Below are 24,407 nucleotides of genomic sequence, written 5' to 3'. Positions count from 1 at the left end.
CGCCCTGAGGAGGCCGCTCGGGCGGTGCTGGTGAGTGGTGGTCGGGAAGGTGGGGGGGGGGGGGGGGGATCTTCGTGAGGTAACGGCGGGTGCGGGAGGGCTGAGGCTGGGCCCCGGTGCAGCGAGTCCCAGCCGAGGCCCCGCACCCCTGTCCCGGTGACCCTCGGGGTGTCCCCCCCGCACCGCTGCGGCCTTGGGGGGTGCCCCCCCAGCGCCGTTCCTCAGGGTGACCGGGCCGGGTGTCAGCGGTTTGAAGGCGCTGGGACAGGAGCGGCTCCGGGAGAACCCCGCCTGGTTTCAGCTTCCCGCAGTGCTTTTTGACGGGGAAAGCGGGATGTAAAGGGTCGTACGGAGGGCCTGGAGCACAAGTGTGATGGGGAACGGCTGAGGGACCGGGGGGGGTTCCAATGGAGAAGAGAAGGCTCAGGGGGACCTGCTCACTCCCTACAAGTGCCTGAGAGGAGGATGGAGCCAGGAGGGGCTGGGCTCTGCTCCCAAGGAACAAGGGATGGGACAAGAGGAAACGGCCTCAAGCTGCCCCAGGGCAGGTTTAGATGGAGCTGAGGAACAATTCCTGCCCCAGAGGGTGCTCGGGCATTGGAACAGGCTGCCCAGGGCAGGGCTGCAGGCACCATCCCTGCAGGTGTTCACACAGCGTGGAGACGAGGCCTCAGTGCCATGGGTTAGGAGTGGCCTCGGCAGTGCTGGGATAAGGGTTGGGCTGGATGAGCTTAAAGGGCTTTTCCAACCTGGTTGATTCTATGAATATATATATATAATATATAATATATATTTTCCTCTATATAGGGCCCTCTGCTTTATATCATATCTCTTCTTGCTGGCATGGTTCATTACAGCCTGCTAAGCCAAGCAGTACCTGTCCTAAGTCAATTCTTTATTACAGAAGGCTTTCAGGCTGGTGAAGCAGTCCAGACGTTGGCAGTGCTGAGTCCTGAACACTGGGCTGTTGGCAAGAGCAGGCAAGGAGAAACACAAGGTATTTCTTGTACTTACTGCTTCCTTCTTCACTAAGCTGCTTTGGTCCTAGGTCAGGGGGTGAATGGCTGCTCTCAGCTGCTGCGGGGACCTGGAGGCTTTATGCTCTGCTGGGAACTGTTGCTGGGTTAGGAAAAGGAAGATGAAAGCCTTGTGAGCTGTGTCAGCACAGCACTGAGGAGCATTGGCAGTCCTGGAGTCAACCTGGAGAAGGGAACCTGCTCTCAGCTGCATCAATGGGCTGCCTGCTGCCAGAGCCCTGTCCGTGCACATCGAGCTCTGGAGTGACTTGTTCAGACCTGGCTTGGCTGCTGGGTTCTCCCCAGAGCAAGTCAATCAGTGGCATCTGAGCAGGGGCTTCTTGGCATGAGCATCACTTCCCATGGGTGCTGAGAACCCATGGCCTGACCACCATAACCTCCTTCTGTTTGCTTCTGCTTGAGCTGCAAACTTGGAGAAGATAGAAAAAAGCTTTAACGCCCCCCCCCCAAGTACAGAATCATTCAGGCTCCCACTTTCCTTTTAATAAAAGCCATCATTTCTGCCCTGTTCATCGCAGGTGTGGGTGTTAACATGGCTGGGAGTGTTCAGTGTTATTTTGTTACCCCAGTGCACTCTGGCTGGCAGCCTTTACCTGGTGACCTGCAAGAGAACCTTCTCAAGGTGCCATTGCTTTGACTTTACAAGGCAATTCTGCGTAAGTGGTGAGAGCAGCAGTGGAGGGACCTGTTCACGTCTGTGTATTTAAAAAAAAATAGATTTAACAATGTTATTTTGTGAAATGATTTTTAGGAAAACAGGTTTCACTGCATGGAACCTGGAGGGAAATGCTTTAATATTTCAGATCGTCAGTTTTTGTGACCTAGTCAACTCAAATCTTCTTTCTCTTGCATGAAACAACCTCTGCCTCTTCTTTTGTCACACTCTATAGACAATAGAGAGCCTTGCAGGTAATTTCTCTGTAGGGTTTCCCTTTAGAGACAGCTATCGACACTCTCACTGCCTCCTGGTACAGCACCAACAGCCAATGGTAGAGGCTCTGACCCACTCCAGTGAGATGGTGATGGTGGCTCAGGAAACTGAGCAGGAATTAATCCAATAGTGTAGTTTCAAGGATATTAGTACCCCAAAATCTCCTGTATGAATGTGGAAGGAAGATCTTCAGGTTCATTTCTGTGTGACAGATCCCACCAGCCCAAGTCCCTGTTCTTTTCTCATTGTTAAAACCCAAAGACTTGATCCTTTGGTTGGACTCTACTGCAGGATCAGGTGGTTTGTGTCTGTCCTGGTGCAGGGGTTTGAAGTGAAACCTCGACAACCCGAGGCTGTGCCAGGTTGCTGTGGCTGCTGCATTTCTCACAGGGTTGTTAAGTTACTGTTTGCTGCACTTACGTTTTTCTCTGCTGGTTTCTCTACTTGCTGTGTGCAGGGTTCTGCTGCTGGCAACTCCTCCCGCCGCCTCTGGGGAGTTACAGGGGTTGCTATGCAGAGGCTGGCTGTGTTTTGGGATGCTTCCATAGGAAAATCTCTCTTGTTTTGCTCCTGTCCACAGGGACTGAGTCCAGGAGCACTTTCCCCTTGAGGTCTGTCTGTGCCATTGCCTGCTGATGTGCCTGTTCTAAGGGCAGCTGGAGGGACCCCCACTAACTGCTGTCCCCAGGGCCACTGACCGAGGAGTGTTCCCCAGGAAGCACAATGAAGATTGTGGTGGCCAAAGTGCTGTGTCTCCTGGGCATCTGCGTCCTCATGCTGGTGGGGTCCCTCCTTCCTGTCAAGATAATCGAGGCTGATTACGAGAAAGCTCATCGCTCCAAGAAGGTTCTTGCCCTCTGCAATTCTTTTGGAGGAGGAGTCTTCCTGGCCACGTGCTTCAATGCTTTGCTGCCTGCTGTGAGAGAAAAGGTAACTGCTTCTGAGCCTCTCTCCTATGAGCACTTTTAGTCAAGTGGTGCCACTGTGTTCAGGACCCCTGTGCAGGGGAAGCAGCCTCCCTGCTCCTGCCCTGCAGGCCCCCAGGCCTCTGAGCTGGTGGGAATAGGGATGAAGGGTCTCTGTCCAGCCAGAGTGGCTCGTGAAGCCTCCTCAGAGATGGCTGTGCCTGGGGCCCAAGAGCTGTGCCCATCTCCCATTCAGCTTCTGCTCCTGTGCAGATGGGGATCTGTTTAGTTTTTAATGCAGAAGGAGGCTGAGCATCACCTGGATGTGAGGCTCAGAACTCCTCCTGTTTAGCATGTGCTGAAAGCATCGACAGCTGCAAACCTTGCCCTGGAAGGCACAGGAAACATCATGGATTAATTTTGTCTCCATTTAGAGTTGGGGGAGCACACCAGGAATGTTTCACTTTTTGAAGGACGAAGGTGATTGATTCACTGTGCATTGTTTGCTTCCTTACAGCTCAGTGAAGTTCTTAGGCAGGGGAACGTGACCACGGACTACCCGGCGGCTGAGACCATCATGATGGTTGGCTTCTTTGTGACGGTCTTTGTGGAGCAGCTCATCTTGACTTTCCAGAAGGAAAAACCTTCCTTCATTGACTTGGAGACCTTCAATGCTGGCTCGGATGTCGGGAGTGACTCTGAATACGAGAGTCCTTTCATCGCCTCATCCCGTGGGCGCCCGTTGTACAGTGAGCACAGTCACCACTCGCATGGCCTGAACATCCGGGAGCTTTCCAGCTCCAGCCCCATACGGCTCATTGGCCTGGGGTTTGCTTTGTGTACACACTCCATCTTCGAGGGACTGGCCCTGGGCTTGCAGGAGGAAGGTGGCAAACTCATGAGCTTGTTCCTAGGAGTTGCCATTCACGAGACGCTGGTGGCAGTGGCATTGGGCATCAGCATGGCTAAGTCCTCCTTGCCACTGAAGGATGCTGTGAAGATGGCTGTGACAGTGAGCCTGATGATTCCTCTGGGCATTAGCATTGGGATGGGGATTGAGAGCACCCAAAACGCAGCCAGCAACATTACTTCCCTGCTGCTGCAAGGCATCGCAGGGGGCACTTTCTTGTTCATCACCTTCTTTGAGATCCTTGCAAAGGAATTGGAAGAGAAGAACAACCGTCTCTTGAAGGTTCTGTTCCTGGTGCTGGGCTATGCGGCTCTGGCTGGGCTGGTCTTCTTCAAGTGGTGAACACAGAAGCAATGGGAAACAAACCTCACCTCCTTCCCTTGCAAAGAGCACCAGAGATGAGCTTCTCTTCAGCCAAGGGGGATGCTGAAGCTCAATGGCTCAGTGAAACATCACAGTCCAGGTGGTATTTCCATATTGACCTAAAGAAGGAGAATTTCTTCCTGTGTGCTCAGAGGGAGATAAGGATGAGGAGTGTCCCAGTGTAGGTGCCACAGGTATTGTCCCTCCTCCCCGGATCTGCAGGCACAGCAGCTTGTGAAGAGATTAGTTGAGACAAACATTAAGAATCGGATTCTAAGGCTGCCTTCAAGGAGCTCATCAAGCATGTGGTTTCCTGTTAATCTGCGCAGCCAGCCCCCTCCCTCCTTCCCATCACACTCGTTACACAATCTGGGGCTGAGACTCTGCTCCCTTCACTCTTTGGCTCTGAGAAGGTGAGAAACAGTAACAGCGATACAGTCAAAAGCAAGTGTGGTCATGGATTGCACAGCTGCACTAAGCTGCTTTTGCTAGCTTAGTTTTGAGCAATGCCTGGTTGTGAGAGCTGCCAAAAATCATCCCTTCTGGGCCCGTGGTGTGCCTGGTGCCACAGCTCCCCCCAACAGAGCTTCCATCCTAATCCATGGTGACTCAGGAGCTTTTGTTTTGGACTCATTAATGGACAAAATGAGGCCAGGTCCCTGTCCTGTGTTTCATTCTCCACATCTCACCCATATGATGAGCATTCCACAAGGAAAACCTCCAGCAGAGTGCTAATGTACCATTTGGAAATCTTCCTGTCCCTGTCCAAAGGCCTTTCTACAGCCTTCCTGCAGCCTGGGATCCACTCGTGTGTGAGGAACGAGCAGCAGCAATTTCCAGCACTGATATTTTAAGGGCAAATGCTTGTGGTGGAATGGGTTTAGCAGCTGCCCTCAGACGTGGGTTTGTGCTCCCTGCCCTCGTGGCTGGCAGGCTCACGTGCCTGCGCTGCATTACAGAGGCTTTGCAAGGCCAGCTCGTTGGAGTCTTCCAAAGCAATCTCTTCCCTTGGGCTTTAGGAGGTTGTGGAAGGGCTGATGGGAGGCAGTGCGCAGGAGCAGCTCTCCCCTGGCTCCAGAGCACGGCTCCAGGGAGGCTCAGCACGCTGTGCATCCTGTTGTGATCACTGGATTTACCCTCCTGGCTGAAGAGCTCAGATCAGAGCCTGGAGCTGGGAACTTGGCCTCCCCGCTGCCTCCTGCTGCTGTGACAGGAGTGAGCCTTTCCTTCTGCAGCAGCTTCCACAGGCAGAGCAGAGCTCGTTGGAAGTGCTGATGGGATTATAACGGGCTTAGCTGTGGTGCTGTCCCTGTTAGTGTGATCCAAAGTGGGAAGAAGGATGGGTGAGACTGTGAAACAGCATCTTGGAGGCAGTGGTTGGCACAGCTGCAGCATATGGAGGCTGATGAGACTCATCTGAGCACTTCCTGGTGCTAGCTATTTTAATTGCTACAACATACCAAAGTCAATTAATCTTGCTTTGAAAAACCTGGAGTGCCAGGGGGAAGGGAGAGTTATTTTAGGCCTCAGATGGCATAAGTGAGCAGGGCCTGAGGAGAACATAATAGGCCTGGATGTGATAAAGCTCTGTGTTACTTCACTTCTGCAGCCAGCTCACGTGGGCAGCGTGGCTCCTCTCGGGGGTCTCAGTGCTGGTGGCTGTCCTGGGACGCTTGCTGTGGGAGCACAGCGCTGACTGTCCCTCCTTGGGCACAGCCACTGTGGCTCTTAGTCGCTTGTAGGTGCTTTTTCCTATACTGAGTAAATGGATGAAGGCCAGAAGGCAGGTGTATCCCAGCACCCCATTTCCCCTCTTCATCTTCCTCATCCTTCCTTGGGCCTGGCCCCATCTGCGTTCAAGGGCTGAGGTACTAAAGCCAAGCCAAGCTGTTGATGTGAGATTTCTTAACCTGTGCCCAAGAGATCAGTAGGGATCCACTACTGGGGGCTGGGATCATGGATCCCCCCAGCCCTCTCTGGGTCTGGGGTCAGTGTGACAGTTAGGGGCCAGGCTGGAGCCTCAGGTTAACACCCTTCTTCAGGTGGAGCTGGCAAGGGGGCTGAGCTGTCCCCCCTGTTCCTGCTACCCCGGAGGGGTTTATTCACCTGTGAGTAGCAGAGTCCCATGTTCCTGGGTTGGTTTAGGGGCAGAGGAGGACGAGCCCTATCTGCTGCTCCCAATAAAGCCTCTGGCCTCCATCCCTTCGCATCCCTTGTTCATTTGAAGTCACCGTCGTTTCACTGCATCCCCTGCTCATGCAACAGGGGCAGGCAGACCCCAGCCCCAGCTCAGAGGGCGAGTGCAGGGGTAGAACGCTCCCGTTCCCCCCTCTTCTCCCCTCCCACTCTGCATCGCAGTGATTCAGCCCTGCGTGTGCAGCCGGCAGCGGCCCCATTGCGTAAGGCTTGGCGGGGAGCTGGGGACTGAATGAAGCAGAGGAGGAGCCAGAGCTAAAACCATCAAGGAAACTCATTCATTGCCTCTACCGAGTAGTACCCGTCCAGCTCGTAACGCTGTGGGGCAGGGGGGGCACGGTGGGGTTCCTTTTCATTGCAGGGGGGGCCAGTCAGGGCCCTGTCCCCATTCCCAAGAGGGAAGGCTGGTGGGGGTGTGTGTGTGTGTGTGTCCCTCCGCCCTTTGCTTGCTGCTGGGCCCAGCAGTGCTCCTCAAGGGACACGTGCTGGTGGCTGCTATTAATAGGAGCTGCGGATTTTAATTGCTGCCGTGCGGGAGCGAGCACCAGTGAGGGGGCTCCGGCTCTGGTAACTGCCCACCTCGACAGTGACCTCCCAACCCTTGGGGCCTGTGCTCACCTCAGGCTCCAGCCCCACTGTCCCCGTGGTGGGGCAGAGCACCCCGCAGCTCCTAACCCTAACCCTGGCTGAGGACCTTGCCCTTGAGCCTGTGCTCCAAGCAGCTCAGGCCCCAGTCCTGCTCGGCTGCACTGGGGAGGTGGTGGTGGGGGTCCCACAGCCCCAGCAGATGCCACCCAAGGACCCCAGTGTGTCACTTGATAGGGGGCTGTGGCCAGGGAGCAGCTTTGCCCCTGCCTGGGGCCTCTCCAGGGTTTTGGGGCTGCTGATCCTGCTCTGCCATGGCACCTGCAGAGGGGACACGGCCAGTGGTGACAGAGCCCCTGTGCTTGGTCCTTACAGCCCAGTGTCGCTGCCTAAGCCACCCACAACGGCCACGGGGGCGCACAGCACCCTGCTGCTGCCGGGTGTCAGCACCTCTCCATCCTGCTCTGTGGCCCTGTATCCCCTGCTTCCACCTGTGGGGCCCCATCCCCATGCTGGGCTGTGCACCCCTGTCTGTGCACCCATCTGTGCACCCATCTGTGCACCCCTGTCCGTGCACCCCTGTCCGTGCATCCCTGTCCATGCACCCCTGACCCCTGTCTGCATCCCTGTCTGTGCACCCCTGTCTGCACCCCTGTCTGTGCACCCCTGTCTGCACCCCTGTCCGTGCATCCCTGTCCATGCACCCCTGTCCATGCATCCCTGTCCATGCACCCCTGACCCCTGTCTGCATCCCTGTCTGTGCACCCCTGTCTGTGCACCCCTGTCTGCACCCCTGTCTGTGCACCCCTGTCCGTGCATCCCTGTCCATGCATCCCTATCTGTGCACCCCTCTGTGCACCCCTGACCCCTGTCTGTGCACCCCTGTCCGTGCACCCCTGACCCCTGTCTGCATCCCTGTCTGTGCACCCCTGTCTGTGCACCCCTGTCTGCACCCCTGTCTGTGCACCCCTGTCTGTGCATCCCTGTCTGTGCACCCCTGACCCTTCTGCACCCCTGTCTGTGCACCCCTGTCTGTGCACCCCTGACCCCTGTCTGCATCCCTGTCTGTGCACCCCTGTCTGCACCCCTGTCCATGCACCCCTGTCCGTGCATCCCTGTCCATGCACCCCTGACCCCTGTCTGCATCCCTATCTGTGCACCCCTCTGTGCACCCCTGACCCCTGTCTGTGCACCCCTGTCCGTGCACCCCTGTCTGTGCACCCCTTTCCGTGCACCCCTGACCCCTGTCTGCATCCCTGTCTGTGCACCCCTGTCTGTGCACCCCTGTCTGCACCCCTGTCTGTGCACCCCTGTCTGTGCATCCCTGTCTGTGCACCCCTGACCCTTCTGCACCCCTGTCTGTGCACCCCTGACCCCTGTCTGCATCCCTGTCTGTGCACCCCTGTCTGCACCCCTGTCCGTGCACCCCTGTCCGTGCATCCCTGTCCATGCACCCCTGACCCCTGTCTGCATCCCTATCTGTGCACCCCTCTGTGCACCCCTGACCCCTGTCTGTGCATCCCTGTCCATGCATCCCTGTCCATGCATCCCTATCTGTGCACCCCTCTGTGCACCCCTGACCCCTGTCTGTGCACCCCTGTCCGTGCACCCCTGTCTGTGCACCCCTTTCCGTGCACCCCTGACCCCTGTCTGCATCCCTGTCTGTGCACCCCTGTCCGTGCACCCCTGACCCCTGTCTGTGCATCCCTGTCCGTGCACCCCTGTCCGTGCACCCCTGACCCCTGTCTGCACCCCTGTCCGTGCACCCCTGTTCATGCACCCCTGACCCCTGTCTGCACCCCTGTCTGTGCACCCCTGACCCTTCTGCACCCCGTCTGTGCACCCCTGTCCGTGCACCCGTTCCTCCTCCTGTGTGTCCGTGTCCGCGTGCCCGTGCCTGGCCCCATCCACGTGTGGCCCCGTCCCTGCCCGTTTGTCCTCTCCCCGGAGCCGCTCGGGGCTGGGCCCGGGGGTCCGGCGGCCCCGGGCGGGGCGGGCGCGGCGGGCGGGGCCGGCGGCGGGGCGGGATCGGCTCTGCGGCGGCCGCACCGCACCGAACCGCTCCGCTCCGCTCCGCACCGCGCCGAGCCCCCGCCGGGCCGAGCCCCGCCGCACCCCGAGCCGAGCCCCGCCGCGCCGGGCGGACCGGAGCCACCGCTCCGGGGCCGCCCCGGGCCGGGCCATGCGCTGAGGCCGCCTCGCAGCCCGCAGCCAAGGGCGGATCCTGGGCAGGACACGGTGAGGCGCGGGCACCGCAATGCGACCGGCGCGGCGGGGGAGGCAGGGGAGGGACGCGGGGGGTGCCCTGGGCGATGGCACCGAGGGGGAGCGGAGCCGGGACCCCGGCCCGGTGCGGCGGGACCCTGGTCCTTGCCCCTCATCCTGCCCCTGCCGTCTGCATCCTGCCCCTTCTCCTGCCCGCCATCTCCATCCTGCCCTCCCTCCCTCCTGCCTCTGCCCTCCATCCCTCCATCCATCCATCCTGCCTCTGCGCTCCATCATGATCACCAGACCCCCCCCCCCCCCCAAGCTGTTTGTCTCCTCCAGCGCTGGTGTCCAAGTGGGAGGATGCTGAGGGGTGCTGGTGGGGTGAGGAGCCCCACGGCAGGACCATGCCTGGGCTGCACCCGGGGCTCGCTGCTGACCCCATCCCTGGGAGCCATGGGGAGGCCGTGGCCTGGGTGGGCAGATGCTGAGGGCACTGTGGGGTTGCGGCAGTGCCCATGAAGGCCCCTCCAACCCAGCCCCCTGGTCCCAGTGCCCCATGCTGTGGCCCCAAGGCCGGGGGCTCTTTGGTCTGCAGGACCCTCACCAGCCCCAGCCAGGACCCGATGTTCCCCTGCTCCAGCCCTGGCCCCATGAGCCAGTGATGTTTGTGACATGGTCGAATCCAAGGGGTGTTTTTCTGCCCCGTGTGCAGGGAGCCCTCGATGGGGCAAGCTTCTTGGGTGCCCAAGGCCACAGTGATGGGCTCCCTCTCTATACCCCAGCTGCTCGCTCCCCTGGTTTTCCAGGCACCAGCCCCTACCTGAGTGTTTGGGAACAAGCTGGAGCTGCTTGTGGGAGCTGGTGCCGTAGGGTGGGGATGCCACGGCCATGGGAAGGAGCCGGTTCCCAAGGAGATGCCTGGGGATGGAGGAGCCGTGGTGCCCAGCGCAGGGCTGCCCGAGGGGCTTTGCTGTGCCCCTCTTCCAGACTTATTGGTCCCCGGATTGAGGTGGAGGTGGTGGGAGCGGTGCTGGCCTGGGACAGAATTGACTCCCTCCAGCATCTGCCCGAAGCGGTGTCACTGCCCTCCCACCCCGCTTGTTGCTGTTGGTGGGGCACCTCCAGACCCCCTGACCCATGGCCCCTGTCCCTCTGTGGTGCCTTGTGTGTGCTGGGGACACCTCACGGGGCAGAGCTGATGCTGCCCTTCCCGTGCTGCAGCAGGGAAACTGAGGCAGGGTCTGATTGAGGCAATGCTCAGCCTGGGGCTTGGCATCAGCGCCTCGTTGTGCCTCCTTGGTCCACATCCTGCGGCTGCATCACTTGAGGGGGGGGGGGGTACAAGTGGGGACCCCTTCAGCCCCACGGGAGGGGTTTGGCAGCCACAGCAGTCTCAGAGCCTGCAGGCCACAAGCCCACGGCCGTGCCCGTGTCTCTCTGCCCCTGCTGCATCACCAGGGTGTGAGTGGAGCCGAGGGATGGCAGAGCACAGGACACGGCACGGGGCACAGCGCGCGGTGCCGCTGGGTGCAATGGCACCTCCGCACTCAGCACCCACAGCAGCCGTGCGAGGCAGAGCTTGGAGGGGCTCTGGGGGCCACTGAGTCCTCCCTGGACCGGCAGCTGCCCCCTGGGGCTGTTCCTGCTGCCGGGAGGGGGGGGCTCTGGGGGTGCCGGAGCTCTCAGTGTTTGTGTGTGCCCCCCCCGCAGCACCGTGGCCGCGGCTCTGCCATATGGCTGCAGCGGGCGGCTGGTAAAAATAACCAAAGCTGCTGCACCCCAGGCGGGCCGGGAGCACCCTGCAAGGGCACCTCAAGGGCATGGGGGGGGGCCGGGACCCCCCAGTGCATTGGCCTGGTTGGAGCAGGGGGGCTGCATCTCTAAGGGGGCTTCCACTGGGGTCGGGAAGGGGGGGGAGGCTGCCCCATTCTCCCCCCCCCCCCGAAACTGGTGCTGGGGGGGATCCATCCCGAACCCCCCGCTGCTGCTGTGACACCTCCCTGTGCCCTCTCCCTCGCAGCAGCAGCAGCAGCAGCAGCAGCATCCACAGGGCAAGATGCCGGAGCAGAGCAACGATTACCGGGTGGTGGTGTTCGGCGCCGGCGGCGTGGGCAAGAGCTCGCTGGTGCTGCGGTTCGTGAAGGGGACCTTCCGGGACACGTACATCCCCACCATCGAGGACACCTACCGCCAGGTCATCAGCTGCGACAAGAGCGTCTGCACGCTGCAGATCACCGACACCACAGGCAGCCACCAGTTCCCAGCCATGCAGCGCCTCTCCATCTCCAAGGGCCATGCCTTCATCCTGGTCTTCTCTGTCACCAGCAAGCAGTCCCTGGAGGAGCTGAAGCCCATCTACCAGCAGATCGTGCAGATCAAGGGCAGCGTGGAGAGCATCCCCATCATGCTGGTGGGCAACAAGTGCGACGAGACCCAGCGGGAGGTGGAAAGCAGGGAGGGGGAGGCCATGGCCAAGGAGTGGAAATGCGCCTTCATGGAGACCTCGGCCAAGATGAACTACAACGTCAAGGAGCTCTTCCAAGAGCTGCTGAACCTGGAGAAGAGGAGGAACGTGAGCCTCACCATCGACGGGAAGCGCTCCAGCAAGCAGAAGAGGACAGACAAAATCAAGGGGAAGTGCAGCATCATGTAGAGCCCTAGCCTGGCCCGCACACCCCCCCCCCCCCCCCCCTTCAAGTTCACCTCCCTCTCCCCCATGGCTGGACGTGGCATCGCAGCGGGGCCGTCCCCTCGTCCTCTGTGCCATCACTGTGACTGTGTCGGGACGCTGGCAGCGTGGGCTGCGCTCGCCTCAGGTCTTGGGGTGAAGATGGGGCATCCCAACGAGCTGAGGGATGCTCGACCGCCCCACGCTCGGCACAACGGGACCAGGGACACGCAGCCAGGCACCACTGGGGAGCACATGGATGCACACACACACAGAACACACCCCCCCCCCCCCCCCGGCCCGTTCTCTGCAGCACCGGCTGGTCCCGTTCCTGTCCCCTCCCCGGTGGGAGTCCCCACATTGGTGGGAAGGACGGTGCAGGATGAGGGGGTTGGTGTCCCCCCTGGGGACAGTCGCTCACGTCCCGGTTGCTCCGAGCCCCCCCTGTCCTCACGCAGGCAGAGACTTGGGGTAGGAGCAGCCCCTCGCTCGGTGCCCGCTCACCCCTTGCCCCCAGCCCTGTCCCGGCACCGTGGCCCCTCCTGCCCCCCCCCCGCAGCCCCTTGCCCCCCTGCCCAGTTCTGGTGCCGCAGCCGGGAGCCACCAGTCCAAGCACAAAGCATCGGGTCCGAGGGATGGTCCTGACCCAGCACAATCCTGGTGAGCTCCGGTGGGAGACCCCCGCACCCCCCCCCCCCCCTCCATCGCGCCGCTGCCCCGTGAGCCCCACAGCCTGGCGGGGCCGCGATGCCGCGGTGATGGGCGCTGCCGCTCCCCTGCGCAGTGCCCTGCGGTGAGCAGCGTGTCCCCCCCTCCCTGCAGTCCCTGCTGCAGGCTGGCCTCTGGCCCCACACCCCGGGGACCCCCAACAACCCCCCCCCCCCCCCCCCCCCCGCTCTGGTGCAGCCCTGCTTGTTCCCCCGCGGCCGGAGTGGGGTCCCCGCGCTGTCACCAGCCCCTCATCCCAGCGAGGTTCGTCCCCTTGCTCCGGCCCTGCTCACCCTGCACCAAGGCCCCTGGGGCTGTCCCAAGGGGGTGTCCCTGGACAGGCTGGGGCCCCCCCAACCCCAACCCCTCGCCGCTGTGCCCAGCTCTCCGCACCCTCGGCTTTTTACAGCAGGACCCGAGCACCCAGGGGACGAGGTGACGTGATGATGTAGCCTTTATTCTAGAAATAGTCTTCCTTCAATAAAGAGATGAGAAATGCTCCTGCGTCACCGCAGAGCAGCACCCGGCCAGGACCACGCTGGGGTTTGGGGGGGCCACGGCTTGGCACCAAGCGGGTGCGACGAGGGATAGGGGTGCATGCGTGCGCATCCCTCTGCATGCTTGCCCATGCATGCTGCAGGCGTGTGCGTGCACACACATGCATGGAGAAGCATCCGCGCTGGTGCATGTGGCCATAGCGTGCGCACACGTGTCTGTGACCCCCCCCACACACAAAGGGGTCCGTGCCCCCCCCAACCCCGCTCCTCGCTTCCTGATGCGGGCTGATGTCCCCGTGGGGAGGGGGTGGGAGCTGGGTGCGTGCGTCATCATGCCTGTTGCCTTGGAAACCATCTGCTCCCCGGGCACGGGAGCCGTGTGGGCACGGGTGCGCGGGCGGGGGGCGGCGGGGGAGCGGGGCTGCCGCGGGCTGCGGGGCCCGGGTATGGGCATGGGCATGGGCATGGCCCCACCGCGGTGATCGCGGCTCCATGGGCACGGGCACGGCTGCACGGGGATGCTCAGAGCTCCATGGGGATGCTCAGAGCTCCATGGGCACGGGCACGGCTCTGTGGGCATGGGCACGGCTCCACGGGGATGGGCACAGCTCCACGGGGATGCTCAGAGCTCCACGGGGACAGGCATGGCTCTGTGGGCATGGGCACCGCTCTGTGGGCATGGTCATGGCTCTGTGGGCACGGGCACGGCTCCACGGGGATGGGCACAGCTCCACGGGGATGCTCAGAGCTCCATGGGGATGCTCAGAGCTCCACGGGGATGCTCAGAGATCCATGGGGACAGGCATGGCTCTGTGGGCATGGTCACGGCTCCATGGGGATGTTCAGAGCTCCACGGGGATGCTCACAGCTCCATGGGGGCAGGCATGGCTCTGTGGGCATGGGCACGGCTCCACGGGGATGCTCAGAGCTCCACAGGGACAGGCACGGCTCTGTGGGCATGGTCACGGCTCCGTGGGCATGGTCACGGCTCCATGGGGATCTTCATTGCTCCACGGGGATGCTCAGAGCTCTATGGGGACAGCCACAGCTCCACAAGGATGTGATGGCTTCCTGCTGCTGGCCATGGGAATCACTCCTGTCCCTCCTGTCTGTACGTCCCTCCTTCCTGAGGGATGCAAGGGGCCAGGACCTTCAGGCAGGAGGACAGGATGGGGACAGACAGGTGCTGGGGACATTCGGTGCTGGGCCCCACCTGCTTGGACCCCCAGGACCCCCAGGCAAGGCTGAGGGGCTCACAGGCTTCTTCTGGGGGCAAAGGGGGGGGGCAAAAGAAACCCGTGTGGGGACTCCTGTGCTCAGAGCCCCCAGTGCCCACAGCGGCTCTGCAGCGCCTTCAGGTGGCGAACAGAACATCTCTGCCTCCCCGTTCCCCGGTATTTCATCCCACATCTTTGCTCCCCTCCTCCTGTCTCCCACTGTCCCCCCCACCCCGGCTGGTGCAGATGGGGACCTGTGTCAGTCGAGTCACCACGGAGCACGAGCTCGGTCCTGCTGCCTCTTGCGATGCTCCAATGGATGTCCCTCAGGATGTTATCACTCCCCAGGGAGGGTCTGGGAAGCTCTGGCCACTGCAACCCAACCCATGCCCAAGCCTGGCACTCAGCACCCATCAAACCACCCAGGCCAGGGGCACCTTGAGCCCCCAGAACCTGCACCCAGGAGCGTGGCTGGGCAGCAGCACAAGATTGAGATGGGCGATCCTCACAGGGCACCCAGTGCCTCCCCTGGTCCAGGGTTTAAACAAGATGCTCCTGAGCATGAATTAGTGGGATGAGCCATGCTCCAGCCCTTTCCCATTGCTCCCCCCGATGATGAGGAGCTGTTGCTGCAGCCTGCAGCTGTAAAATGCACAAATCCAGCAGCCAGGACCCAAATGAGCTCCTGGCACCGTGCATCACGCCAGGCCCTGGTGGCTGCACAGGACATAGTCCCTCGTGTCCCCCAAAGGGAGGGGTGGCAGGGAAGGCTCCTGGAAGTGCTCGTGGTCCTTGCGGCGCTGGCCTGAAGCCGAGGAGTTCCCCCTGTGCCCCGGTCTATGCCTGGTGCGGCCCCATCTGCTGCCAAAGCAGCTTAAAACACCGCGGGTGAGGACATATGGGAGGAAACTGGATTAAGGGTAAAAATCAGCCTTCTCCCCACTAACAGGATTATTGGGGTTTCAGCCCAATCTCGGCCAGCGCTGGCATGTGCCCGACAGCAGGGCCAGGGGGAACAAGTGGGGGCAGCCCAGAGGCAGCGTTTCTCCATGTGAGCTCAAGCTGAGGTTGGAGCTGCAGCTGGTACATCGTGGTGTGGCCTGGCCGCAGGAGCGACGCTTGCAGTGCCTCCTGCTCCGGGCTCGTGGCTCTGTCTCCCCGCTGGCACCGCAGCCAGGAGCCAGGCACCAGTGGGACCCGGCCGGCTGCGCTCCCTCACCCTGTGCCAGTGGCAGCTGGGGGAATCAAAGCCTTGATTCACGGCGAGTGTGATTTCCTGCTCTCCCGCTGCTGATTCATCCCCATGGATTTTCCCCTCTCTGCACAGGGAGAGCGGCTCCGCCAGCATCCCGGCAGCGGGAGACTGAGGCCACGGCCCCCTGGCACGCAAGGACCGCTGCCAGCCAGCCGCGTGGATGGGGCCAGAGCATTGGGGGACCCGGAATGGGGCACAGTGGGGTGGGGGGCTCTGCTCAGGGGCACGGGGCCGTGCTCTCACTGCACCCCATGGGTGCCAGGCACCCAGGAAAGGCTCTGCCCTGGGCACTGGGGTGGTTCGGGGTGCGCTGGGTCCCGTGTGAGACCCCTGCCCCCCGAGGGGTCCCGGTGCCTCGCACCCCGAGCACCACGTGCTGCCGCGCGGCGCTCCGCCCCTCCGCGCCTCTTATTAATATTAATGAGATATTTACCTACGGCCGCCCCGCCCCCGCCGCTGATTGGCTGTTCAACCCGCCGCTCCGCAGCCGGCCCCGCCCCTTCACCGCCCTCCCTCCGCGCCGCCGTCGCAACCGAACCTGGCGGACTCGCCCGCTCCCGCCTCCTCGCCGGGCTGCGATTGGCTCTCCCCGCGACGCGAGCTCCTATTGGTTGGCCGAGCCGCCAGTCAGGCTGCGGGGCGGGGCTAGCCGTGCCCGCGCCCGGCCGGGGCTGGGCAGCAGGCTGCGTTGCGCGGCGGCGGCGCTGGCGCTGTCTGAGGCGGTGGCTCCGCTCTTCCGCCCCTCCGCGCCCCGGCCCCGCCGAAGCCGGTGAGGAGCCGCCCGCGCCGCCGGGACCGGGGACGGGGTCGGCGTCTGGCGAGCGGGGAGGGGGCGGCTGGCACAGGCCAAGGCCTGGCGGTGGTTCCGGCCCGGCCTGGTCCGACCCGGCTCGGCCCTGCCCTGCCCTGCTCTGCCCGCGGCCCCTCGCGGCCCGCTGCGGCCCGGGCGGCGGGACATGGAGCGGGTTGGTGGGGCTGGGCGGGGGGAGATCGTGCGGGGTCCTGAGGGGACGCTGGGCAGAGCGAGAGGGATGGAGGGAGGGACCCGGGGGGGGGGGGTGAGGGAGCGGAGGGCCCGGGGTTGCTCTGGGGCTCCAAGTGAACGGGGTGGAGGCTGAGAGTGCCCGGGGCCTAAAGCGGGGCTGGTGTTGGAGGGGCTGAGGTCTGGAGAGGGGGTGCTGGGGTCTTGAGGGCTTTGGGATGTCTGTGAGGGGTGCCAGGGCGGATGGAGGGGGCTGCTGGCCCCCGAGGTGGAGGGACCCTGGGGTGTTGGTTGTCCCCTGGGCTGGGGGAATGGGGATAGGAGGGTGCTGGTGTCCTGGGGTGCAGGGCTGGGTGGAGGGGGCTCCCTGGGCAGGTCGGAGGTGGGGGGCAGTGGGGTGGGGTTAAGGGGCCCTGGGGATGCTGGAGCTTGGGATATTGGGGTGAAGGGTAGGGATGAGCAGCTGAGAGGGTGTCTGATGGGGATCTCGGGGTGCTGGTGAGCTGGGAGGGTGTAATTTCTGCATGAGGATCAGTGCTAGGAGACCCTATGGGGCTGTGTTTGGGGGTGCATGTAGAGAGGGGCTGTGCTGTGTTGCGGTGAGGGCCCCCAAGCTCCTTGGGTGAGCTGCAGCGGGAGGCTGTTGGGGGACAGGGGCTTTCGTGATGGAGGTGGCGGGCGCAGGGTGCGTGACTGGAGCTGGAATGGCGAGGAGCATCCCCTGCTTTTGGGTGGCTGAGGCAGTGAGGGGGCAGCTGGAGCTGGTGAGAGACACAGTTCAGCACCAGCTCTCTTTGGAAGTTGGGTGACTTAATGGGGAGTGGGTCTAGACCATCTTTCAGGGTATGAAGGGAGGTTGGGAATGCTGTCAGAAGGTCTAATACCATGTAATCCACTCTAGGGGTTTTTCGTGTGAGTTAACGGCGGCTTGGTGTCGAGAAGTTATGGAGAGAAGGGGGAAATAGCTGGAGGAGTTGATGGCTGGTTAAGGGTAGTACTGGTAGGCTTCCTGTTCTGGGCAGTACTTTGGAGGCATTAGTGAATTGTAGTGCATGGGTTATATAAAGGAGGGGTAGCTGCAGGATCTGGATTTTCTGTGTTACGGAGGTAGAGCAGAACAGAGGAGGTAAGTGGGTGCCACAGACAAAGGGAAAACCTATTCCCTTCTCATTTCCAAACAGAGGTGTGGAATGAAAGGGCAGATGCTGGCGGTGCCCTTTAGGAGGTGAAGCGTGTGCTGTGTAGATGAGCAGGGACTGGGACCACTGTGTGTGGTTCAGGAGCTGTGTGCCTGACCTCAGCAGCTCATTGTCTTCAACAGTGCTGGAGCAGGTAAATGGGATTTACCTCTGTACTGAGCCATTGCCATCAGCTGTGGCCTTAAATGAAAGCCAAATGGACTGTGATAGAGCTGCACCCTGCTCTAAGGCATGATCTCTAGTACTGCGCTTGTAAATGAGACACGAGGTTATTGTGGCTTTTAGGGTGCTGAGCTATGTTTAATGTGTGGGGTGGGTTTTGTTTGAGGCAGGGAGCTGGCAGCCTTCAGCTTTGTTTATAGCTGGGGGCTTCTTGTAAGTCTGACCTGGGCAAGTACAGCCATGGTGATTACTACCAGGAGAAACGCTGGCTTGTGGCAGACCACAGAAATGGTTAGCGTGCTGTTTAGTCTGAGTAAGTGAACTTGAAGCTTTCGAGGTAGTTGCTTGGTTTCCTCCACATACCGTTTTTCAGACACTTCTTGCTTCTCAGGCATGTGTTGCTGAAGTCAGACCTTCATCCTTGGGTGGCTTTGTGCCTTTCTGCTCTGTGGGACATCTCGTGTGTGCAGGTAGATGCTCACTGCTGGTTTGGGGTCGAAGGGTGATTGTAAACCAAATGTGCAGGAGCTCCGTGGCAATGTAGCACCATTTATCATACTCTGGTTGTAGCCAGCATGGAGGAGGATGCACCGAAAAACCTGGATCCATATGTTTAAATAGAGCTTATTGTTTGAGAGGTTTTCTTCTGCCATCCGTAGCTGTGAAACAAATGGAAATGGCTCTCACGTGTTGTTGTGGATTTTATCACAGGAGGTACATTTCCATGTACCTACCATTTTTATTTCTGCATCCATCTTATCGCTGGGTATGGTGTATACCTGGTATTACTTAAGATAATTTGTGCTTTTTGACATCATGAGTTACCTTAGGAAGGGAATATCCCCCTTTGAAGGCAGGGGAATGGCAGCCTACCAGCAGAGTGCCTTCTCTTGGTTCAAACAGGCAAGGATGATAGCTCAGTGGCCGGGAGAGGAGCGTGTGGCTCGGGAGATGTAGATTTGTCCTCTGCTCATCACGCTTCCCCTGTGGCCGGCCCAACTTCTGCCTTCCTGCCTTATTACCTTATCTGCAAACCAGAGATAACTGATCTGCCCTGCCTCGTGCGCTGGGAGGTTGTCATGCTCTGAAGTTCGTTAATGGAACAAGATGAGTGCCTGGCTCCTTGTCCCTGAACTTGGCTCCAGGGGAACTGGACACTGCCCTTCAGAAACCCCTGACTGATTGCTGGTAACTCCTGTTCACTTCCTGGCGTGGAAGTTGTCACTGTCAGTGGCAGGGAATCATGGTTCTCCCTGCCAGAAACTGTCCTGTTAGTGCAGAGGTGAGTCTGTGGACCCATGGGGCTGGCTGAGCACCAGCACCTACCTAATTGCCCTTAGGTCTGTTTTCCATAGGGCTTGAAGTAGCTGCTTGTGCACTTGCCAGTGGTAGCGGGAGCGTTTTCTTTGACGTCTTTAGGAGGTGAATGGCAGAACGCGCTTAAAAACCCCACTGCCTTCTTGCCTTTTCTGCTGTGAAGATTAGCTCAGGTGGGACAGATCATCTAGTTCAGTTGTCTTGGGTTTACAGACCCCAGCACAGCTCTGAATTCATGAGAGTTCCGAATGCTGTGGGTAGCAGCAGAGCCGGTGAGAGGGATGTCAGTGCTGCTGTGCTGTAGAAAGGCTGTGGGTGGATGACCCAAAAATGATGGCTGCATAAAAAGCAGGGTAAAAGTCTGTAATTGTTTGGGGAAGGTAGAGCAAGAGGAAAAAGGGGTTTATAAAATACCATGTCTCTACCAGTGTAATAGTGGGTACGGCCTGAGGTAAGGTACCTGCTGTGGCTGCGGTCCTGGCTTGCTCGTGTTTCTGATAGACCCAGTACTGGTTTCCCCTTAAGCATAAGAAGTCAAAGGAATTGGGATGCAGAGGTCCAATAGTTGAAAGCTCTCTCTAATTGCTCAAATATCACTTATTTCATGGGTTTAGCCCCAGATCAGCAACCTTGCAGTGGGATCCTGTGTATACAGTGAATTTCAGAATTGCCCAGTTCAGCATCTCTGACTTCTTTGGACAGTGTGTGTCTCTTCTTCTCACCTGTTGCCAGATAAAGGGATAGATTTTCTTTCTCTCTTCTGGGTTTTCTAGCTTGATGTGCAGAATGGCAGAAGAAATGAAAAGGGGAAGGGACCAAAACTAAAAGAAAACGTAAATCCAGTTCCCTCATGCTGTGTGGTCTGACTGTCATCGCAGTAAGGACAAACCAGCAAAACTGGATTGGTTTGGTTTGGGTTCTGTGGGTTTTTTTCAATTCATTTGTCCTCTATTTATTCACTTACTTTGCATTTAAAAATAAACTGCTGGAATTTAAGATTAGGAGAGCTGGAAGAGTTGGACCTTGCTTGTGGGTACCGGCTGGAAGCACCTGGTTCTGATGGCCATGTACATGGGCACTTTGCTTCAGCTCACTCTGCTCCATCCCCTGGCACTAGTTCCAGCCATACAGATTTTACTGCTGTCACGTATAAGAGTCCCCTGTTATCAGCTGCTTCAGCTTTGTTCTGCTAAAAGGCCCTTTATTAAAATGCCAGAACAAATGGGCCATTGTGCAGTACAACCACGTTTTTATGTTAAATGCTGCTTCTGAAAGTTGCTCCCAACAGTCGCGAGTTTCTTGGATGTAAATTTTCTCTCCAGCGAACCCATCAATTGGATAAAAATGTTCCTTGTATTGCACAGTTTTACTGCTTTCGTCCTTCCTTCTGCTCCTCCAAAATACCTGAAAAGCCACAAACTAACTTAAAAAACCCCCAACTGAAAGTGGTTGAGATAACAAAGCTGTTTGTAAAGGCTGAGTAGAGCGATGCACAGTTAATTCTTAATGCTGGTGGTGTTTAGCTGGTGTGTGAGAGGAGCAGTTCTTCAGCTTAAGTAGGCTTAATCTTTGTTTTAGGAGATGGATTTTTTTCCTTGAGAGTGAATTGCGAATTCAGCTGATGTTTCAAACTTGAACATGCTTGAAACTTCCCATAGCCTTTGGGTTGTGTTCAATGGGTGGGGAGGAATTGACTGTGATGTTAAAAAGAGGGAGGGGAAAAATAAAAGGGAGGAAATTCAGGCACACTGTTAATGCTGCGACAGAAAACAGGAAATTTAGTTAAGGATTACGCTTTTCCATAATTTGTGTGGTTTTCCCCCTTCTAACAGACAAGAAAAAGCCTATGTTGGTTCTTACAACTGAAAATGCTTCCAAATGTACAGTTAAAGCTATATATATTTATTTAATGGACTTTTAAGAAACTGTCAAAGCTGAGAAACTCCAGTAACTTCTGCTTTGATTTGTCTTAAGTCTACAGAAAGAGGGAAGGGAAAAGGCTGCAAAATGAACTGCGTAAGAGTCTCTAATGCTCTCCAGAAGCTTTATTTTTTTATTTTATCAACTTATCGCTTTCAGAGAAAAACAAACCTATTTTTAATTCTATAGTTTGGGGCTTTTTTGAGCCCTGAAGGCTTTTTGTCCATTTCTACCTCATCTGTTGTTAGAAAAATGCACAAGGTCTGAATGTTTCTCGTGTGTTTTAAACCTTTGCAGCTTGTCCTCTGATTTTTCTGCTTCAGTTCTGAAACTACAGAACCATTTCTCTGTAGGCTTACTGCAGAAACTGCTTTAAGGAGGGATTCCTGCTGTAGTCTTCCAATCGAAGGGTAACTTCTTTCTTTCTGGTAAAGAATCTGTGTTTATGCTCAATAAATCATGATTTATCATGCCTGCCCTTTCCAGTTCCTTGCTAGGGATTATGGTGTGATTCCCTAACACAAATGTGAACGTAATGTTACTGTGCAACTTTTCTATTGGGGGTAATAAAAAGGCCTGAGATGCTCTTTAACTTCTTAAAAGAAAGATCTTTAGTTAAGGTCAAAAAATATGACCTTTCTGCTTGTAACTTTGGAATGGTGTCCATAAGCATAAACTTAGATGTGGATGCGCTTCTGGCCACTGTGGGAATGAAGCCTGTGCATGTAGAGGTGCTGAGAATCCGAGTGGATGGCTCCAGGTAATGCGTTTCCAATGACCCAAAGGATCTGGTGAGCATTACATGTTGTGTCTTGGGCAGAGTGCTGGGAAACCACAAGTAGAGCTAGCGCCTGCAGTAGCATCCGATGGAAAGCTTGTGTTAGGCTCCTGTCAGGCAGGTTTCGTTGCAGCTAATCCCCATTAAGTGTTGCTGTCACTCGTACTGTGAGCTGCATATGGAGTTATGCTGTTGATCTTGACCCATTGGCTTCCATCCTTGTAAGATCCTGCCTGGTAAAGCTTGAAGCAAAAGTGGTGCTGATCATCTGGAAGGATATAAAGTGAGTTTTTGCAAAGAATGTGTTAAAGTTAGCAAGTGGAACATGCCTCCTGGTACCAGCATGTTTTCTGCTTAAGTACTGGCACTGTCACTTTGAGAAGGGGAAATAAATACTCATAAATCATATGCTTTCTGTGAGGTTTTTGAAGGTATCAGCTTTGAAAAGCAGGGAAGGTTGAGATGAATGTACTAAAATAAGAAATATTATCTAGCAGTTGCGAGTGGGTTGGTGTCCTGTAAGACATGGAATGAAATGAAGTTCGGAGACAAAAGTCTGCAAGAATAGAAATTCAGGTGTTGATGATCTTCAAACTGTATTTTCTTTCACATGGTCAGGGAATCACTAAGTTTGATTTCTTTGGTTTGGCTTGTTGGTTTCTTGAGTATTTGCTGGTAAAGAAGGGTCACAGGAAGTCTATAAAGGATGAGGACCATTCACCTTGTGCTTCAGTCAGGTGAAGACAGCTGCAGGTACGATGGGATTAGATGCTGGTTAGTACAGTGATTTAGTATTGTGGTTGGTTGGTTTGTGGTTTGCTTTTTTTCCCCCCTCACAAACAGGACCTGGAGATTGTTTTCAGGTGAATGTGTAAGAAAAGCTCTCAAAGAGGAATGCAAAACTAACCTCTCATCATGTCTTTCAATGGAAGACCCCGTGCTGCTTTGCCTACAGGTGGTTTCCAGAGCATGGGACCTGTAAGTGCTGTCGGTTTGGGTCAGGTTTGTTTTATTTGAGGTGGGACTGTGCAGCAAGCCCAGTCAGTCAGCAGTGTGAATACACATGGCTCTCTCTTTCTCAGGTTTCTCCTTGCAGCCTTACTGAGTTGAGTTTGGCTCCTAGCACTCCAGCATCCCTCTAAAAGAGCTGCTTCAGGCTGTGCTGTGCGTTTCCTGCTCATTTGAATGAATTCTTGTTTCCTGGTGCTGTGGTGCTGGTTGTGTTGGGAACCAGGCTATAGAAAGTGTATCCCCAGGAAGAGATGTGAGAACAACGGGTGTGTTCCTCTCAATTCCACTTCGGTGAGTCCGCAGACTAGACAAAGCATAAATCCCACTTTGTGCTCTGAAGGGGCTTGCAGTAAATATCTCCCTGGGAAAGGTAACAAAAATCCCATGTTTTCTGCTGACTTCCACTGCAGAGGTGCAATGCCAAATTCGTTTGTCAGTTGCTCAAGTATATGGCACTATGGTCCCTGGTAGAAAACCATCAAGTTTAGAGCAATTGTTTTAAAGGCTGATATATTAGTGCCTGTGAGACGCAGCAGATACACTTGGTAAAGATACCATCAGAAATATATGCAGCCTTTTTAGCACTGGGGTGAAAGAAAGGGCTTCACTTTTGTTAGTATAGATATAAGAGGAGCTGTTGCAAGTGACAGCAGTAGCTCTGTGCTCCCAGCATACCAATGCAGATGGAACTGGTTCCTTGCCAGGTATTAGTCATGGGGCACACCTACTTTGGAAGAGTAGCCTGTGGGTTTAGAGAGGAGTAATTATTTTCCAGCAGCCCTGTGGGGCACAAGCAATTGAGCTTATGGAGGACAAGGAAGGGCTTGCTCCAGGATGTTACTTAAAAAACTGTGTGCGTATGAACAGCAGCTGGTGACGACTTGACTGGAATTTAATTTGTCCAGGCATTGTTCATTACAGGCATCGTGGAAGACACAAGCTTCTGAAGGCTGAAACAATTGCTGGACTGATCCATCTTTTGTGGCTAATTGCAGTGGAAGCTGGATCACCAGAGCTGCAGTGGCAGCCTTTCAACTTGGGCAGGGAAGAAGCTGAGCTGCTCTCATTTCAGGCCTTCTGGTAGACTGTCCAGCTTAGCCCTTCATCTTGCAGAGCTCTTGTAGCAATTAGAGGCTCTCTGTGTCAGGGACCTTGGGGTGAGCGACCACAAACCTCTCTAGCTGAACTGCAGTGCTCTCGTGGGTCAATATTAAGCTTAAAGAAGTCAGTGCTTCTGACTGATCACAGAATTCGTCTCCTCTGATTGCTAATTAGATGGGTAACATTCTTTGCCTTATTATCCCACCCTCAGCTCTTCTTTCCGGGGATTTAGGCTGACAGTTTCTAGAGTGCAGTTAACTCTTAAATTCCTGAAGTACTTTAAGAAGAGCCTGCTCTTTTGGTGTGTGCTCGTGAAAAGTGTTTGTGGTGCGTGTATGTGAAAACCAAATCTATATGCTCTAGACCTAACATTTCTGTTAGGAGTACGTATGATATTGACTCAATGTTGCATCTCATTTTCCTGTTTCTTTTGGTTTATGGGTATTTCTAGGGGCAA

The 24,407-nt window shown here is 57.1% G+C and overlaps 3 protein-coding genes across 10 annotated transcripts in view; 2 read left to right on the top strand and 1 right to left on the bottom strand.

Annotated features, from left to right (window-relative positions):
• THOP1 (thimet oligopeptidase 1) overlaps nucleotides 1-24,407 on the bottom strand; it is a 330,628-nt gene that overhangs the window by 18,980 nt on the left and 287,241 nt on the right. The gene's annotated exons all lie outside the window — the stretch shown is intronic.
• On the top strand, nucleotides 669-12,224 carry LOC133280159 (GTP-binding protein Di-Ras1). 6 transcript variants are annotated; one of them, XM_061474591.1, is made up of 3 exons: nucleotides 669-997; nucleotides 2,549-2,898; nucleotides 3,391-6,345. In XM_061474591.1, the coding sequence occupies exons 2-3, from the start codon at nucleotides 2,692-2,694 to the stop codon at nucleotides 4,123-4,125; spliced, it is 942 nt and encodes a 313-aa protein (XP_061330575.1). In that variant the 5' UTR covers nucleotides 669-997; nucleotides 2,549-2,691; the 3' UTR covers nucleotides 4,126-6,345. The 6 variants fall into 6 exon arrangements, with proteins under 6 accessions (XP_061330575.1, XP_061330576.1, XP_061330580.1 ...); XM_061474592.1 differs by lacking the exon at nucleotides 3,391-6,345 and adding an exon at nucleotides 11,162-12,224 and having other exon boundaries at nucleotides 729-997; XM_061474596.1 differs by lacking the exons at nucleotides 669-997; nucleotides 2,549-2,898; nucleotides 3,391-6,345 and adding exons at nucleotides 9,050-9,165; nucleotides 11,165-12,220.
• GNG7 (G protein subunit gamma 7) overlaps nucleotides 16,144-24,407 on the top strand; it is a 65,414-nt gene continuing 57,150 nt past the window's right edge. The window contains exon 1 of one of the 3 annotated variants that reach the window (XM_061474823.1): nucleotides 16,144-16,249. The gene's annotated coding sequence lies outside the window, so the exon portion shown is untranslated. Of the gene's footprint in view, nucleotides 16,250-17,661; nucleotides 17,795-24,407 lie in introns of those variants that run through there. The other 2 variants (XM_061474827.1, XM_061474822.1) reach the window with 2 other exon arrangements.

Source organism: Pezoporus flaviventris, unplaced genomic scaffold (assembly GCF_033815535.1).
Source record: "Pezoporus flaviventris isolate CSIRO_AGI_PZ_B2104156 unplaced genomic scaffold, CSIRO_AGI_Pfla_v1 ptg000080l, whole genome shotgun sequence".
Lineage (NCBI taxonomy): Eukaryota > Metazoa > Chordata > Aves > Psittaciformes > Psittacidae > Pezoporus > Pezoporus flaviventris.
The sequence above is the reverse complement of the archived record's forward strand: the minus strand, read 5'-3'. Positions and strand labels throughout refer to the sequence as shown.

Bases quoted from the DNA above. Each gene is read 5' to 3' on its own strand.
- LOC133280159 (XM_061474591.1), top strand. From the start codon at position 2,692: ATGAAGATTGTGGTGGCCAAAGTGCTGTGTCTCCTGGGCATCTGCGTC. The intron at 2,899-3,390 runs GTAACTGCTTCT...GCTTCCTTACAG, and splicing joins TGCCTGCTGTGAGAGAAAAG to CTCAGTGAAGTTCTTAGGCA.